Genomic DNA, 18530 nt, shown 5'->3' with positions numbered 1-18530 from the left:
ATCACAAGTCCTACTGGGAAATACGGCTTTGTGGTGGCATCATGATTTGAAGGCAGCATTATGGCAGACCAATTATGCCTAAAATGCCAGTCTTTTTTACTTGTAGAGCTCTGTAATGCAGTTGTTCCTAGTAGACATTCTAATTTCTGATATGATGTTTATTATTAAAAATATCACATCTACAAATATATAAAGCCATATATATTGTCAGCACACTGATTACATAATTCCGACTAGTCATATGCTACAAATAATTTGCATGAGATTTAATCTTTAATTGTTTTACTAATTAAATGTGGTCATTTTTTTTACAAGTACAACTTTTAATTCCAGAAATTTTTACTCTGATTCTGGCTAGTAAAGTCCAGCTCAACATATCTGTAAATAAATTCTGACTAGTGCAAATGCTATTTTAATATATGTCTAATTTAGTTTTGAGTTGTATATTAATATTTAAGATATGTACAGTTTCTGATCTCATATTTAGTTTTTTTCTTTTTTTTTTACTATAAATAATATTATTATTGATACCTTTGATACCTAAAAACTAGTTTTACAGTACAGATAACAACTTCTGCTAAATAATAATAGTAGATATCTTTTGACTTTTGACATACTAAACAATTATAGATAGAGAATTAAATTAATGTAAATCAATGGTAATATATGACAAAATACATTGATCAAATACATATTTCTTTCTTTTTAACTCACACATACACTCACATACAGATAAATATGTACATATGTATACATACACATATATATATATATATATATATACGCACACACAGACACGCACTATTTCATCTGTGTATATATATTTGTATATTTGTATTTTGTATTTTTTTTCTTATATTTCTATATTTCTATATTTTCATATTTTTATATTTTATTTTTAACTTAAATCTAACTTATTCTATTTTTATTTTTTTTATTTTATTTTTCTTTTGCACTTTTGCACTTTACTTCATTAAGTTAAGGTTTAGTTTAAAGGTTAAGTTTAAATGTAGATCTTTATTGTATAGCTTGATTTGGGCAGACTGTCATAAAAGCATTTCACTTTAAGTTATACTGGGTATGACTGTATGTGACAAAAAATTTGATTTGATTTGACATACATATATCAAAATTACATTGAGAATATGTCTTACTGGAATTTCTCTATGGAGCTTTTTCTAAGCTTTTACTAGTGTAAAAAAAAAGGAAACTTTAATGCAGAGATCTTAAATTTGAGTTTTATTCATACATGTATCCTTGGTGGCAAATTTTAGGCTGAATGGTTTCCCCTGCAGCACAATGAGCTATTGAAAGCAAGGCGCGCTTCCTATTTTAAAGATCCGTCCAATCAGCGCGGGTCTAGAGCGCATAGAAACCCTCTGACCAATCAGAGCGCCCGAAAGCGTTGACTGACAGGAACAGGAGAGGCGCTTCTGTCCAGCGCGCGAAAGGTTGAAATTGTATTCAGTGCGGCGGATCCGGCGGGAGATGAGCTCAAACTTTCGCGCTTTGCTGATATAATAGCCCCAGCGCTTCAGTCAGACAGTGTAGAGACCCTTCTTGTATGTTTGCCTTTTCTTCTTATCCTCCACGACAAGCTGTTTCTGCGTTTTTCATGTGTTTTGCCAACGAATAACACAAGCGGACAAAAGATGAGCCTGCTTCCTTCCGAGCGGGTAACGTATCTGGCGCAGCTGGCCGTCCTTACTTGGCTAGCTAGCTACATTTGTGTATTTCGACCAATTGACGTGCTTTAAAAACTGTCGAAACAAAAAATAGTCTTATTAAATTAAAACGACATCCTCAAATCATGTAGCTACCCAACTTGGCTAGGTCTCTAGCGGGCTTGCTAAACGTAGCTAGCTAGGTTAGCTAGCTAGCTAACTCTCAAAAGCTGACTAGCTGACTATCCTAGCTGACTGGTTTCCAGTAGCCGTATTTTGAGTTATTTAAGTGACTGGCTTGTTTGTCAGACGCCACATTTATTTGCAAGTTATGTCTCTGTCTGATTATGGGTAGCTAGCTGCATGTCATTGATGGTTAGGCTTCAACTTCAGCTCAGTTAGCCAGCTAGGCATTTACGCGCAGTGCTTGTTAGCTAGCTAGCGAGCTACGTGTAAGTTAGCCAGTTATCTATCCAGCGCCCCCAAAAACTCAAATATCTGGACCTGGGTGGTTAGTAAGCAAGTAGTTTATCTCTAAGATGTTTTAGGCGTGTTAATTATACCTTTTGATATAATCTATTGATGATTGATGGCATCTGGCTGTTTATTCTAAAGGTTAATGTGGTGTATTGTTATTGAAAATGACATTTCTTGCAGTATTGTGGCATGTAGACGAAATGCACCAGCAGATCCAAATAATCTCCCATACAGTGGTACACTGTTTTTACTCAAAGCTTTCTGCTCACCATCCAGTTAAACAGGACTGATCACACTGTCTGTAATAAAACGTGCAGTTAAGCAGTGGTTATGTCCATGATGGGCCCAGAAAAGCATATTGTGTATCACTATAACAAAATTAAGCAAGATTATAATAAGTGTTTTCATATTTACAATGTAACTCATCTATCTATTGCTCTTGTTTATGTCTCTCCCTATATCTGTACATCTATATAGAGCTGGGAGATATGGTAAAACATTATGTCAAGATATTTAAACACATTTATCACAATGCATGTAATCACAGAGTAAAATACTTCAGTAGAGACACTACTGGTCCGATATTCTCCTGGACTGAATACAGATTTTTATTTATTTATCTGTGGCACTTCATCTAATTAAACCTGTCTAATCACATGCAGTTGATTTATTGTGAGTATTTATTAAGCACTAACTATATCCTTGATATATTAGAAAAGCATATTGTGTGTCCTGATAACTTTCATCATATGATAAAATATGATATTGTCATATTGCCCAGCTCTAACTCTAACTGGGGTTTTATGTGTATGGTGTACATGGCAGTATATGGCAGTATACAGCAGTACACTGACTTGAAAAGTAATAAGTAAGTAGTTATTTTCTAATGTGATGTATGTAAAGTATTTAATCTTTTATAATAAAGGTCTCAAACTTATTGAACCTCCAAATGTCAGGAAGGATTTTTGAATTGTTGGATTGTCTGCCTGTCCGTTGAGCTGTCGGACAGCCAAATTTGTTTAAAAATGACTCTAAATGGAGCATTGTTGTGTGTAGTGTACATTAGCATATTTGACTGGACACTGACCTTGATGTTTTCTATACAGCCCGTGGATCTCCCTGTAGAGAGCCTCCAGGCTGAAAGTGACTCAGACAGTGGAGTGGGCTCACCTATGGATGACGCTGTGACTGAAAAGAACACTGGCACTGAGGCTCAAGGAGGTAATTCAGATACTTCTACAGTACTTTTACAGTTTGAGGGTGTCTAATCCTAGTTTAGCTCTCTGGAATGATTAATGTGTTATGATGCTCATATTGTAGGTCTTGTTAATTACATTTTCTGTTATTTTACACGTTCTGTGTACTGCGATGTTAACAGCCTTTTGTAAACTTGAACACACAATTTTACTGTAAATTACAAAGCCTTATTTAACATTTTATTCTCCAGATTCAGACGATGACATCGCTGTGAACCGGAAGTCTCGATCTCGGAAGGTCCTGGAGGACAGTGACAGTGAAAAGGAAGAGGAGGTGACCGGGATGGCAGAGGCTCTGGTTCTTTCAGAATCTGGTGAGGAGGAGACCAGTGAGGGTGAACGAGTAAGAAAAAGGGGGAAAAGGATATCCCGCATTTCCATGGACAGCGACGTGAGCGAACCAGAGAAAGATGAACCAACGGAAGAGAAGAAAAAGAGGGGGAAGTCACAGAGACGCAAGGAAAAGGAGAAGCACAGAGGTGCTTTAGTGAAGCGATTGAAAGAGAAGCCAGGCACTGAGGAAGTGAGTTGAATTGAATCTTTTAGGAAATAAGTGTCCATAGCTCTTGTCGTTTCTGAACACTATTCATTCTCTTTGTTTTCAGAGGTCCTCTTTGGGCAAGCCTCTCAATGACAGTGGCTGTCTGCTTGGTGATAATGATCTATTTGATGCCCAGCTGGAAGATGATTCAGCTGATGGGGAGATGGAGGAAGCCGAGTCTCTAGATGCAATTAGAGATGCTGTGAAACAGAAGGCCAAGCACAAGGTGAGAGCAGGACACATCCCTGAAGAAAGTGAGGATGGGAGAACTGAACCTGCTTTTATGCCCAGGAGTATTGTTTAGGGTGGATTTGAACAGAAGTGTGCATTCAAGGAATGGATGAGACTGATTTTTAATTGTCTTATCTGCCTGCAGCTCCATTCTAATGACTTGGAGGATGATGAAGTAGATGAAGAAGAGCTCCCTCAGCGCAAGGTATAGGGTGTTTTTTTTTTTTTTTTTTTTTTTTTTTTTTTCTTTCTTTCTTTCTTTCTTTCTTTTCTCTTCCCTTCCCCTTCCTTGCCCATCCCCAGTGTTTATTTGTGAAGCTGATTGTTTTGGATGATGTTCTCAGGAGAGAAAAGCAGCAAGGGCCAGTAAGGAGGCCATGAAACAGCTCCACAGTGACAGCCAGCGGCTTGTGAGAGGTTAGTAACTGGCTGATGAGTGGGTGAATCATTCCTATTTTAATCATTTTTTTTTTCAGTCACATTAAAAAAAAAAAGAAGCTTGGACCGACTGAGACAAAGTTTTAATGGTTTAGGGCAATTTCATAAATCATAAGATGCAGTAATTAGAATTATATAACAGTCCAGAGGGAGATGGTGAGCTGATGAGCATTTTTGTTTTCTAAACTGTGATTTAACATGTGAGAGTGCTGAGAATGAGTTTTTTTTTAGCTCTTACTAATCTTGTGGAGTCCCTTGCCTTGCTTTTCAGAGTCTACTATAGGGCTACCATACCACATGCCGGAACCCAAGGGCATCGACCAGTTCTTTAAGAAGAGAACCCGTCCTGAGGGCCCTGCTATGGTTTTGCTGAAGTATGTACCTTTTTGTATTATGTTGACTTGGGTACACCAAGCTGAAACTGTAGAAGTATGGCCTATATTGTAAAATATTGATTTTGTATTGTTGAAAAGTCTCTACAGAACTATAAAGAGCTACAGAGACCTATGATGTATGCAGTGTATGTTGTACATAACCTTACCTCCTCAGTAGCAGCTTTAACTCTGGGAACAATTTCACATGTAGGGTGGTTTTCAGTACATGTGCCATCATTAACGTGCTGTGTATTTCCTCAAATGAACTTTGAATTCTTCAGCCAGGAGATCCCACCCAGAGAGCACAATTGACTTTGTTGTCTTAGAGTGGGTAGAATGGCTCCTCCACCTACCTCAATCACTCAGCACAATGCTTGACCGTGCATGTCGAGCATTGCAATGAGTGTCAGTCAGTTGTCTTGGCATGTTTAACAGTTCAATAATGTTGGCTTAGTGGATGTTTGAGGGTGGTTTCAGACCTGAAAGTCTGGACCACGGTTCATGTTTTTGATTCATTGTAAACATTTGATCTGATTAGTTTTCAGCAAGCGCACTAATGACCTTAGTTTGATATGATCTCCCATCATCACTTACATGGGCTATATCTTCCTGTAATTGACATCGATTGGGTTGTAGAGTGGCACGCTGCGTTTCCTGGGACAGAAATAATGAACAGCTTTACTACTGTACTGCTAATATTTAGGCATTGCTACTAGCTTCAAATGCAGTGCCTCAAGTTCAAATTCATGGGGAGTCCTATTTGGAATTGGATATAACTAAAATGAGGATTTTAAAAGATTTTAATTTCTATTACTTCTGTTTCCCCTTTTATCAAGGTCTGCAAAATACCAGGCCTGTCTCTCAGAAGCATCTGCAGCAGCCCCTACAGCACAGAGCCAAGTAAAACCATCTGAACAGAACTCAAGCCCTCAGGCTGATGTATGCCTGGACAGACAGGACTCCGGCACCTGCAGCCAGAAGGAGGGGCCGACAATTGATGAGGAAACTCAAGCTGCTATTGGAACCACTGAGAACCAGTCTGGGACTGAATTGAATGCTGAGCTCCAAAACATTGTGGTTATGGAGGAAGAGGGTGCTCCTCCTGCTGTGGAGGTGCCGGAGAAGGCTGGTTCTCCTAAATTGGACCATGAAAAGCCACTGGTCCCAGTTCAACAGGCTGATTCTGAGACAGGGAATTCGGAGCAAGCTGGCTCTACCTTTGCACAGCCATGCTCAGTGATACCTAAAGCCAAGAAGGATAAGCTAGCTAGACTGCGTGAGCTGGGTTTGGAGCCTCCTCCAGTAGCAAAGCTGTGTGCAGATGATGGTGCTTTTGTCCAGCTGGAGCCTGCTCAAGCAAACCCAGGTGAGGAAGTGGTCTTGTCTTAAGGCTTTAGTTAGCCCTAAAAACAGTTTTGGCACTATAAGGCTGATCTAATGCTTTCTATTTACACACATAGATAATATCTGATGTCATTTTAAAGTGAGTGTGTCTGTTACTCAGCCCTGGAGGCACTAAAGGAGCGTTTTCTGAGGCATATCCAGCCGGTTCCACGTGCTACAAAAGAGCGCTCGATAAATATAAATGTGGTGAGAAAGGACAGCACCTCGTCTGGCCAGGAGGAGCTGCATTCGGAGTCCATCACTGTAACCGTGAATGAGGGGAAGGAGGAACCTGCACACACTAAACCAGGTACAATAACTGAAATACTTTAATGTTTGTATGCTTGTTACTGTGGGGTTTCTACTTAGTACTAACCTCAAACTTTTAAAATATGTCCTCCTCTGTCTTAAGGAGAGAAGTTGGTTCAGCTAAAGTGTCAGCTGCAGAAAGCCATGGCTGTCCGGCGGCAGGAGGAACGAGAACGCCGGGCTGCCCTCCATCGCCTGGACAATGAAGACTGTGAGGAGGAGGAGGAAGCGGAGATGACTGAATCAGAAGATGAAGAGGTACTAATGCAAAGAAAGTGTCTCGGCTGTTTAAACAGTAAAGATGTTTTTGGGAACCATTTTTCTGGAGTGAAAACATGCATCATTGCTATCATGACCAAATTATGAACAGGCTAATAGAAATGGTCCTTTTTCCAGCGCTGTGTGGCCATGTGAAATTTTGATCTTTTCAAATCCAATTTGATTTGTGGGCATGCAAAAATGAATGTAAACAGTCAAATTGGATTTCATGCGTCTTTTTGCCTGTATGCATGTGCTTAGTGCTTTTCTCACCAACTGGCAATGCTGTTGTGCTATAGTCTGACTGCCTCACACAGCAGTATGAACACAACAGATTCTTGTGCTTGTAATTCCTGTTTCTGCTCTTTTAAAACAGAACATCAGAACAATGTGTTTTTGTTGATCTGGGTTATACACACATTTCATCATTATGATGACTTGCCAGTAAAGGCAAGTGCTGTAAAGGCACACTAAGGATTAAATCTGTAAGCTAAGACATAAAAACTAAAGCTTCAAAAAATGGCACAAGTGTACTTGCATCTTTAGGCACAACGCTTGCAGCACGGTGAAACAACTGAGGTGATTACATTTACATTTAAGGCATTTAGCAGATGCTCTTCTCCAGAGCGACTTACAAAAGTGCTTTGCTATTTACCCAAGAAAAACCTCAGCTAGTTTGTATAGGCTTAAATTCAAAGATCCTCTAAATTTAGACTCTACTAAACACAAGACAATAAGGAGACCACTCTGCTATTCGCCCAAGTACTCTCAGAAGAGGTGGGTCTTCAGTCTGCATTTGAAGGCGGTGAGCGACTCTGCCGTTCGGACACCCAGGGGAAGCTTCCACCACTTTGGTGCAGGACAGAAAAAAGCCTGGACGCTTGTCTTCCGTGGATTTTGAGGGATGGCAGGTTGAGCCGAATCGTACTTGAAGCTGGAAGGGCTGTTGGTGCGGATCGGCTTTTGACCACTGCCATCAAGTATGGAGGGGCTGGTCCTTTCTGGGCTTTGTAGGCCAGCGTCAAGGTTTTGAATCTGATGCGGGCAGCAGCTACAGGAAGCCAGTGAAGAGCAGCAGTGGAGTGACATGGCTGAATTTGGAAACGTTGAAGACCTGTAGAGGGAGACCAGCCAGAAGAGAGTTGATATGTTTAGGCAATGTGCATGAATGCAGTTTTAAAAACTGATTCATTCACATTACAGGAAGATACAGGCTGCTTAGATTTATGAAGCCAAATCTGGTCTGAGCAAAAAATGCTCTGGGTAAAATGCTCTTCACATTGGTAAACTGTTGTAGACACTTCTTGGTTTGAAAAAGCACCAAAATGATTCCAATATTGAGTCAGGGAACCCTTTTCAGTTTTATAGAGAACCCCTATTTGTCTTTAGATATTCTGTGGACCTAGAATAAGACTAAGCCCTTTATTTAAAGGTGTTTTATTGTCTACTATTTCAATCTCCCTTTCCTCATAGGGTGTTGATGAGTTGCTAGGTGATGGTGGTGGTGGTGGTGATGAAGGAGAGGAAGAGGAGGTGGATGAAACTGATAAAGATGACGTGCTGGAAAGAAGTCCCTCTCCTGGTTTTAAAAGTCCATCTCCAACGCCATACGCTGATGGCACTTTAATGCTGTTTGCTGGCAGCTCCTGCTCCCGAACAGGGTATGTGTGTGTACGCATCGAGTGAATGCTGGACAGAAATAAAAGGAATCCGTTAATAACTAATTGTTCTTTCTCTTATTGTAAGGGATGGTGTTAGGCCGTCTGGGCAAGCTGGTCAAGAAAGTGACTGCAAAATGGGTGAGTTGGTTGCTCTTTGTTTACCCTCAAAATCAACCCCTCATAAATAGCTTGAGTATGGTTATATGGTCATAGAGATTTTATTCATACTGATAATGCTTCTTACAAACCTTCCCACAGAAGATGAGGATGCCCTTTCCCTAACTAAAGAGAACAGTCACAACAGCAGCTTTGAGCTGATTGGCTCCATGATCCCATCATACCAGCCAGTCAACCGGGCAGCAGGCAGAGGTCTGTCAGCAGGCGCATTTCGTTCACCCTCTCCCTGCCTCTTCAGACCCAGCTTCTTGGGCTCGGCATCCAAGGTCAGTCCCTTCTTGCTAGCTAAGGAACCTCCTATTCAGTGTTGTTTGGCTTTAATTGCTTTAATATTAATATAATATTTAATATATATATATTTTTTAATTTGAGGCATTTAGCAGATGCTCTTATCCAGAGCGACTTGCAAAAGTGCTTCACTGTTCATTCAGAAAATATCCCTAGATCATGTGAATAGACTAGAGGTATGATGCACATTATGAACAAAAGTTTTGGGACTCCTTCATGGTTTCTTCTGAAATCAGAGTGTATCCTGCTTTTGTTGGAGTAACTGTCTCTACTGTCCAGGGAGGGCTTTGTACTTGATTTTGCAGCATTGCTGTGAGGATTTGGTTGAATTCAGTGATGAACATTAGTAAGGTCCGGATGCTCACCAAGATGATCACCACCCCACCACTCCCATCCTCTAGCCTACACCTGGCTTTAGACATGGTGCCAATAGATTCATGTTTATCTGCTCTAGAGATTCCTATTCTATTAACAGTACTTCTCTATAGGGACTAGATGAGCCGTCTTCGCAATAGGTGCAACTTAAAATTGCTGAATGCAACTTAGGAGTGTCCACAAACATTTGGACACAATGTACCCCAAAAAACCCCAAATCATAATACTTGTGCTAAAAACTTATTCCTTCCCTTTCTGTCCTATCCACTTCTCTCAGAGCTCTGGTAAGCTGTCTGAGCCTTCTCTCTCCCTTCCTGTGGAGGACTCCCAGGACCTGTATGCTGTCCCCTCCCCAGGTGATGCTGGCCCTGTAGCTGACTCCCAAGGCCCATTTTCCTTGGAGGAGGACACACACTCCCAGCTGTTGGACGCAGATGGCTTCCTAAATGTGGGGCCCCGTGGCGGCCCGAGCCGTTCCCATAAAAGGCAGCTGCTGTTGGATAACCTGGATGAGAATGCCATGGATGCCAACATGGGTGAGCTTCTGGGACTTTGCTCGGGTGGGTTTGGACCAGGGCAGAGCCAGCCTGGAGCCAGCCAGTCTGTGACAGAAGACGAGCTGCTGGGCCTGTGCTCCGGGGCCTTTACCACCCAGCCTGGAGAGGCTTCTGACAGACCCAGAGAAGACTGCAGAGTCCTGGAGGCAGATACTAGGAGTGGGACGAGTCGTCAGGGTTCAGATGGAGACTCTGCTGATCAGCTGCTTGCTCTCTGCTCGGGCAAGTTTACAGGCAGCCCAGGTACATGCTTTTGCGGCTTTATTATAGCAAATATTTGTGAAAGTGGTCAGTCCCCCTGCAGTGCATATTAAACCCAGGATATTTGAGACCTTTGTAATACATGTGAATGCTTCTTGTTTGTTTTTTTTTAGCTCCATCCCCAGGGAAATCTGTCTTGAGTCTTGCTCTTGAAGACATGTCTGACAGGTAAATAAGCACTCACACACAGTGGTTTGACTTGTTTAGTCAAGTAGTACCACCCCCCATGTAACATTGTGTTTTAGCAGGATCAAGAAAAAGGAGGAAGAAGAAGAGGAGGAGGAAGAGGAAGGCAATTCTGAGTTTCGGCTCCTGTCCGACATGGACAGCCTCAGTGAGAAAGTAAGGGTTTGCTAAATAAGGTGTGGGTGTGCATTTTAATTGCAGATCATGAACTCCATTTAAGATGTTCAACCATTGCAGGAGGATGAGGAGGATGAGGAGGATTCAGACATTGAAGGAGGAGAGAATGATGCTGAGGCAGAGGATGAAGAAAGGGAGGCAGTTTTTGGTCATCGGCCAGGAAAACGGAAAATGTGAGTCTCTCTGCTGTGGCTCAAGTCACTGGAATGGTAATTAACGATCAATGTGACCATGATTTGTGCCTTTTTCTTTTTGCCTATTTTGTCAATGTATTCAGGCGTATGGCTGAGTTTGTGGAATCTGAGGCTGAGCTGTCAGGCAGTGAACTGGGCAGTGAAGACGAAGATGATGAGGACGGTGATGAATATGAAGAAGAGGAGCTACAGGAGGAACTTCCATCAGATGAGGAACTGATGGACCAGGTCAACAAAATCCACATGTAAGAATGAACAGGGAAAATGGCCCATGATGACTTTCTTGTACTGGCTCTGGTACACCAGTGATTTTCAGCCAGTTGCATGCATTAAAATATCCGCACAATATGACCCAAATAGGCTTTAAGCAGTTTCTGACAGATATTCTGGTGTTGATTTTAACATTTTAAGTCTGGTAGCTTGTGTAAAGACTTTAGAAATGAAGGCTCTGGGTGTGTCATGAATGAGATGTACCACTAGGTGGCTGTCTGTGCTTAAAATAAGTGCTTTGCGGTAGGGCTGTCTTATACTGGAGAGAAAAAAAAGGGCATTGAATAAATGTGAAAAGTAGAGGGTCTGAAGATCTGCATATCATGGAAACATTTTCTGACCTTCTCTTCAGATCGTCTGTCATTTAGGATGGAGACTGTAGGTGGACAGCCATTTTTAATTCTCTCCAGAGATGTTTGATTGGGTTCGAGTCAAGAATTTGGCTGGTCTATTCAAGGACCGTCACAGAGTTGTCCCAAAGCTGCTCCTGTTTTGCCTTGACTGTGTGCTTAGGGCTCTTGTTTTGTTTGAAGGTAAACCTTCAGCCCAGTTGGAGGTCCTGAGTGTTCTGGGTCAGGTTTGCATAATGAATATCTGTACTATCCCTTTAGCTTTTTAGCTCCAGGACTAAAAAAAGCGAAAGGTTCTGAAGACTTTCTGACTGGATTGTATATTACATTGTTAAATACAGGGGAATTGTCATTAGATTTCAGCTAAATGAAGGATATTGGACATCCACCTTTGGTAGATGGGTTATGGGAGGGGAAAAAAAAAAAAAAAAAAAAATATATACAGTGAGTCCAAGAAGTATTTGATCCCTTGCTGATTTTCTTCGTTGGCCCACTAATAAAGACATGATCATTCTATACTTTTAATGGTAGATGTATTCTTACATGGAGAGACAGAATATTAAAAAGAAAATCCAGAAAATAAATCTAAGGAATATATATTAATTGATTTGTATTTCATGGAGTGAAATAAGTATTTGATCCCTTAGTATTCATTAGCAGTTCTGGCTTTTACAGACCAGTTAGACACTCCCAATCAACTTGTTACCTGACCTGAAGCCACCTGTTCTCACTAATCACTTGTGTGAAAAACACCTGTCCACAGAATCAGACAGATCACACAGATTTCAAGTCTCCAACATGGGTAAAACCAAAGAGCTGTCACAGGACCTCAGAGTCAGAATTGTTGACCTTCACAAAGCTGGAATGGGCTACAAAAAGATTAGTAAGGTGTTGGATGTGAAAGTAACAACTATTGGTGCAATTATCAGAAAGTTTAAAGAGTATAACATGACAATCAACAGACCTCGGCCCGGTGCTCCAAAGAAGATTTCGCCTCGTGGGGTGGCAATGATGCTGAGAACAGTCAGAAATCGTCCTGCAACCACTCGGCAGGAGTTAGCAAATGACCTGAAGGCAGCTGGGACCACAGTTTGCAAGGAAACAATTGGCAACACTTTGCGCAACAATGGATTCACATCCTGCCCGAAAGGTACCCCTGCTGAAGAGAGCACATGTGGAGGCGCGCCTCAAGTATGCCAATGATCATTTGAAAGATGAACCAAGTTATTGGGAGAAGGTTTTGTGGTCAGACGAGACCAAAATTGAACTTTTTGGCCTCAACTCCACCCGCCATGTGTGGAGGAAGAAAAATGCTGCCTATGACCCCAAGAACACTGTGCCCACCGTCAAGCATGGAGGTGGAAGCATAATGTTTTGGGGGTGTTTCTCTGCCAAGGGTACAGGGCTACTTCACCGCATCACTGGGAAGATGGATGGAGCCATGTACCGCACAATCCTGAGGGACAACCTCCTCCCCTCTGCCAGGGATCTGAAAATGGGCCGTGGTTGGGTCTTCCAACATGATAACGACCCTAAACATACAGCAAAGGCAACAAAGGATTGGCTCAAGAAAAATCACATTAAGGTCATGGAGTGGCCCAGCCAGTCGCCAGACCTCAATCCGATCGAAAATCTATGGAGGGAGCTGAAGGTCAGAGTTGCCAAGCGACAGCCCACCAACCTTCATGATTTAGAGAGGATCTGCAAAGAAGAGTGGGCCAAAATTCCCCCTGGTGTGTGTGCTAAACTTGTGGTTAACTACAACAAACGTCTCACCGCTGTGCTTGCAAACAAAGGCTTTGCCACTAAGTATTGAGTGTGTTTGGCAAGAGGGATCAAATACTTATTTTCCTCATTGAAATACAAATTAATTAAAATATATTCTTTAAAATTATATTCTGGATTTTTGTCTTGATATTCTGTCTCTCCATGTTAGAATATATCTACCATTAAAAGTGCAGAAGGATAGTGTCTTTATTAGTGGGCAAACAAAGAAAATCAGCAAGGGATCAAATACTTCTTGGACTCACTGTATATATATATATATATATATATATATATATATATATATATATATATATATATATATATATATATATATATATATATATATATATTACACATACACACACACACATCAAGCTGCAAGCCCACATAACATTGCACACCCCTGTGCATATCCACATTGAGCTGACTGAAACAATATATTTTGAATCCATTCTATGAGGCATGCTGATATTAGCTTAAACTTTATAACTGTCCAGTGCTGAAAACCTGTTTGCTGGTTTTGAGCTGTGCTTGTGTCTTTAGGAAGCAGATCCTGGATGATGACAAACGCAAGTTGCGTTTATATCAGGAGCGATATCTGGCCGATGGAGACCTACACTCTGACGGACCTGGTCGAGAGCGGCGCTTCCGGTGGAAAAATATTGGTCAGTTTATATTTAAAAATAAATAAATAACTACTCGGATATTGAGAAGAGCCTGTTCTTGGGGTTGAACCTAATCCTAGAAGGATGCAAGAATCAGTTTTCTGTATATGACTGGTCTCTTATGCTATCTGTTTAATCCCTTGCACAGATGATGGCTTTGAGTTTGGGGTTGGTGCTCATGACGAGGAGGAAGAAGAGGAAGAGGAACTGGATCAGAGTGAGCTACAGAGGCGCAAGGAAAGGCTGGAGAGGGAGCAATGGCTGCGAGAGCAGGTGTGAGAGTGGTGGTGGTGGGGGGGTGGGGGTGGTATTTGTAATTTAAAAACAATAAATTAATTATTTAATGTTTAACATTGCATCATGACCTCACAGGCAAAACGTTTAGTGATTTGAATGGGGTGAAGAGACCTTGTTTAATGAGTACACTAACGTTGTCCTTTCACTCCTGTAGTCTGAAGCTCAAACAAAGAAAGGAGATTATCTTGAGGAGGAAGATGATGATGAGGAGAAAATAGGAGAGGAGGACAGTCAGTTTATGAAGATGGCGAAGAAACTAACGGCCAAGACGCTCCGCCAGAGAGGTGAATGTCACAGCAGTGCAACCCTGTGTTTCCATTGGGTATGCTTTAATATTCTGAACCTAACTGTGAGTGTTTTGTAGGACCCTCCTCAGTTCCCATTCAAGAGAAGACAGTCCATAGCACCAACCCTTTTCAGAAGCCTGGTCAGCCTATGGTCAGTATTGACATTAAGTGCTAAAATGATCGTCCTTTTCATGCATGCTTTTAAAAAAGCAGTATTACAAGAGAGGAAGAGCTATAACATGAAGGATCGCCACTGGTGTCCAGCAGCTGTAGAAGATCAGGACACCAGTGCCAATATCTCACATTATATTATGAACCTCAAATATATTTTTGCAGTTATCGCTGTTTAGCATTAGATTTAAAGGACAAGAAAAAAATGTGTTTTTTTTTAAACATTTGTTTAACACTCCACTGCTTAAACATCAGACTAGGACGAATTCATAATTTCCCAATCAGGGTTACAAGCAACTGCCAAAACATTAGGCAATGTTGCAGTTGTATTAACCCCATGGCTACACACTGCCACAGCCATAATTATTAAGGAAGTGGTTTTATCTGAACCTGAACTTTTTTGTATTTGTCCTCTCTGTAATCAAATTGTTCTACCTTAAATGGTGCAGCAGATCATGCTCCCTCTGATTTGCTGATCTAATTTTGTGTCTACCTGCCTACCCAGAAATGTTTTTGATAAGTATTGCTCTGTTGTAAACCCACAGTGTGTTTAGTTTACATGTGTGCTTTGGGATGCCATGTAAATAACAACAATTTTATTTTTTTTATATATATATATATATATATATATATATATATATATAAACACAATCTCCAGCTTTTAGTTTTCATTGGAAACATCAGGTCGGTTATTAAAGCTTCATCTTCCAAATGTAAATAAAAACTGATTACATTTTTTTTCTATTATTGTTTTTGGGTCAGTCTTGTTTGTTGCTGCTTTATTTTGGTGTATTTGTTTGGTTACGTGTGCATGAGTAATACGTTAAGAGCTTTGGTCATGCAATATTGGCACTCCACACCAAGACCTCTCTCAGTCAAGTCGGAATGAACTTGACCCCATATAATTGTCCCCAGATTGTAATACAAAAATATTAAATTCTTTCAAAATTGCTAAAAAAAAAAAAAAACAGGAAAAGAAAGTGGGTCTCAGCAGGAGTTGTTGTTTGCAGAATCTCAGAAGCTACAAGTTGTGTCTTTTCTGTTTGAAATATAACAAAATCAAAAGCTGTTCCCTTTGGTTTCCGCCATTCAGATGAAAAGAGGATCTTTGCTTGGCCAGCCTCGGGCAGTGCTGCAGAAGTTAGCCAACATTTCAGACAGCAACCCTCTGGCACCACGTAACACAAGAGGATTCCTCTTCCAGACGCTGTCTCCAGAGAAGGAATCGTCTGCATCTAATGGCCCCAAGAAACAGGTACTTTACCCTAGTGCATGTGAGGCGGTCATATGAAATTGTTTACAGCAAGATTATGTCACATAGTCTGAGCTGGTTGGTATAAGGGTGTAATTTATGCCAAGTTCACACTACATGATTTTAGCCTTGATTTTTCCACTTGCTGACAGTTTATGGAGATCACGTGGCTCAGTTATTATTGTGAACCGTTTTAAAGATGTGATTTGAGAGTTTGCTGATGCCAGAGCGATATCTACCAGGCTAAGTATGTGGAGTCCACATACTTTACAGATCTTGTAATGTAAAAATTGTCGTCTAACGTGAGGTATCATTCCTGTAATTAAGAACACTGTATCGCAATTGAAAACATTACCATGGAATTCAGTCTAGGCATTTAACCCATTGGTGGCAATAACCGCACTCTAGTGATCAGTGCAGTGAAACACACATCCAGGGTGGTGGGCAGCTACCTCTGTACCCAGGGAGCAATAAGGGGTTATGTTCCATGCTCAAGGGCACCTCAGCCATAGATGCCAGTCCTGAGGATCAGACTAAGGCTGTGAATTGGCAGCCTGGTGATGCGATGCACATCATGATACAGTTATGACTTATGATTCAGTATATTGTGATTATATTAAATACTGTAGGCAAGGTGATCTATTCAATTTAGTAAAATCAAATTTAAAAAAAGGTATTAAAACACTATAGTATTTCAATACTTCAGTAGAACACTTTTCTTACACACCTTTCAGTCCTGCTTTTCTACCTTTAGGCCACAGCTGCTCTAATCTTCTAATTTCTGACTCCCGTCGGTCATGTATGTAGTTTGTGTATAGTTTGTAAACCACTAGGTGGAGCCAAATTCTTAAGTCATATAATTAATAATCAGCTGTGCAAGTGTGGGAAAACAGGCAAACCTTATGTTTCTATTTCTATCTCCATATTTCTATCTGCAGTCAAGGGAAACAAAATATGAAACCCCTTTTGAGACCATTTATGCCAATTTAACTTGCATTCATAAACCACTTTGCATCCTAATGCTGCATTTTTGTTTCTATTAAATGAACTGTAGGCCAACTGCTTTCATTTTTATATATAGAACAAGTCATTTGTTCCATTTGTTGGTCTTATTTCCCTGTTGGTATTACCAGTTAACTTGAATTTGGGCTCCAGTACTGTATGTTGCAGTCGATCGATTTATCTCTTTTATACGAAATTTTTCCGAGTTGGTCCTGCATTTTAGTACAGTTTCATGGTGAGATAATATTAACTAGATTGATAAGTAATTCAAATGATCTGACCCCATCAGGATTGTATATGTATTTCTTTTTAAACCTGTAGGTTAGTTTAAAAGCATTTGTAGAAAATGATTAATTGGCTGTTTCCTGAATTTTTACAGGTGAAGAAAAGGAGTCCAACTGAATCTATTACGCCTCTCGCCAAGCGACCATGTCGAGAGAGCTCTGTAAAGACTTCTGGACCTCCGAGAAGTGTGTTCAGTTTTCTGGAGAATTAAAGCTGCTATAAATCTTCCTAATATCACTGACCTCAAACAAGCCTGTTCTTAGCTTTGCCGGGTCGTATGATGACTTGAACCATTGAAACGTGGCAGTTTTCATGATCCATAATCTAGGTTTTTGATGTGGCTGTTTTTGTTTACTTGTTTTATATAAATTTTATCATGTAAATATTGATTGTTTTAATTGATGTATTTTATTTGTTGTAAAACTGTAAATTAAAGTGTATTCTTAATGCTTTTGACTTATTTTATTTGTAAGCCGGGTTCCATTGCAATTAATGGCCCTGCTTCCTGAAAATCAGTGCAATGCAATGATTTTAACAGTTTAATAGAGCGTATTGTAGCTTTAACATTTTGTCGATCTTGTAACACTCACCGTTCTCCTGCAAAGCTCTTGAGAAATGGAGCCTCACCTGGATTCTCCAGAGATTTTAATTATTCATTTACCATCACAGACCTTGCGCTTCATGACTGGTGAGCCCTGCATGAACCGCTAACCTGTTTCTTAATGATGTAAGCTTGCTTCATGCTCTTGGTGAGTTTTTCACCTACCACATTCTCGTTTATTATGCTCGACATGCTGGAGACAATAGTAGACAATCCTGACCTATACTCTTCAGTGGGTTGGATGCTTCATCTAGATGACCCAGGTGCCATTATTTATTTATTTATTTATTTTTTCTAATGTCCAGTTGGCCACTAGTTCCTCTTCAGGTTTCTTCCTCCTGCTTTTTTTTTGGCCACTGTTCTCACCAGACTGATGAAGCAGCATGGTGACCTTCACCAATCTCTTCCTAAGAATTTTCTTCGTCAGATTTTCTGTTTTTTTTTTTTTTTTAAACGGCAGAATTTGTTAACCGCTAGATTCTTTACCCACATCTCTGCTTCCTCTTGTTGGGAGATACCAGGGGTGGTGCTGTGGGATTACACTGAGCAGATCAGCTTTTAACACCAGTGTCTCAAAGCTCACGGTCTCTCAAGCTTGAGCTATGCTTCTCGTGACCTGTACCAACTTGGGGCGAGGGATGAGCTAATTGTAGTCTAACAAACGGATGGCTATGAAGCGGGCCTTGTGGCATGGACCCCTAATGATCCCTTTATCTTGTGCTTATTAAGTGGGTCCTGCTAATCAGTGGGCTTGGTGTTCCTGGGCAGCAGAGGCA

The 18530-nt window shown here is 40.7% G+C and overlaps 1 protein-coding gene across 3 annotated transcripts; it reads left to right on the top strand.

The window, feature by feature from the left end:
* Positions 1-1479: 1479 nt before the first annotated feature.
* LOC140551470 (claspin) lies at positions 1480-17602 on the top strand. 3 transcript variants are annotated; one of them, XM_072674907.1, is made up of 24 exons: positions 1480-1676; positions 3248-3362; positions 3589-3920; positions 4003-4164; positions 4315-4374; positions 4514-4586; positions 4879-4981; positions 5818-6347; positions 6486-6674; positions 6777-6931; positions 8405-8592; positions 8678-8730; positions 8851-9035; positions 9710-10232; positions 10364-10418; positions 10499-10592; positions 10674-10786; positions 10891-11052; positions 13738-13859; positions 14008-14132; positions 14311-14440; positions 14521-14594; positions 15708-15869; positions 17248-17602. In XM_072674907.1, the coding sequence occupies exons 1-24, from the start codon at positions 1653-1655 to the stop codon at positions 17362-17364; spliced, it is 3846 nt and encodes a 1281-aa protein (XP_072531008.1). In that variant the 5' UTR covers positions 1480-1652; the 3' UTR covers positions 17365-17602. The 3 variants fall into 3 exon arrangements, with proteins under 3 accessions (XP_072531008.1, XP_072531009.1, XP_072531007.1); XM_072674908.1 differs by having other exon boundaries at positions 10496-10592; positions 14533-14594; XM_072674906.1 differs by having other exon boundaries at positions 10496-10592.
* Positions 17603-18530: the final 928 nt, after the last annotated feature.

The sequence above is a fragment of the Salminus brasiliensis genome, chromosome 3 (genome assembly GCF_030463535.1).
Source record: "Salminus brasiliensis chromosome 3, fSalBra1.hap2, whole genome shotgun sequence".
Classification (NCBI taxonomy): Eukaryota; Metazoa; Chordata; class Actinopteri; order Characiformes; family Bryconidae; genus Salminus; species Salminus brasiliensis.
Note: the sequence above shows the minus strand (reverse complement) of the source record. Positions and strands in the feature narration are given on the sequence as shown.

What these genes read in the sequence shown, in the direction of transcription:
- LOC140551470 (XM_072674906.1), top strand. Translation starts at nt 1,653, where the DNA reads ATGAGCCTGCTTCCTTCCGAGCGG. An exon ending in AGAAGCCAGGCACTGAGGAA is followed by an intron (nt 3,921 to 4,002) that starts GTGAGTTGAATT and finishes CTTTGTTTTCAG; the next exon opens with AGGTCCTCTTTGGGCAAGCC. An exon ending in ACCTGCACACACTAAACCAG is followed by an intron (nt 6,675 to 6,776) that starts GTACAATAACTG and finishes CTCTGTCTTAAG; the next exon opens with GAGAGAAGTTGGTTCAGCTA.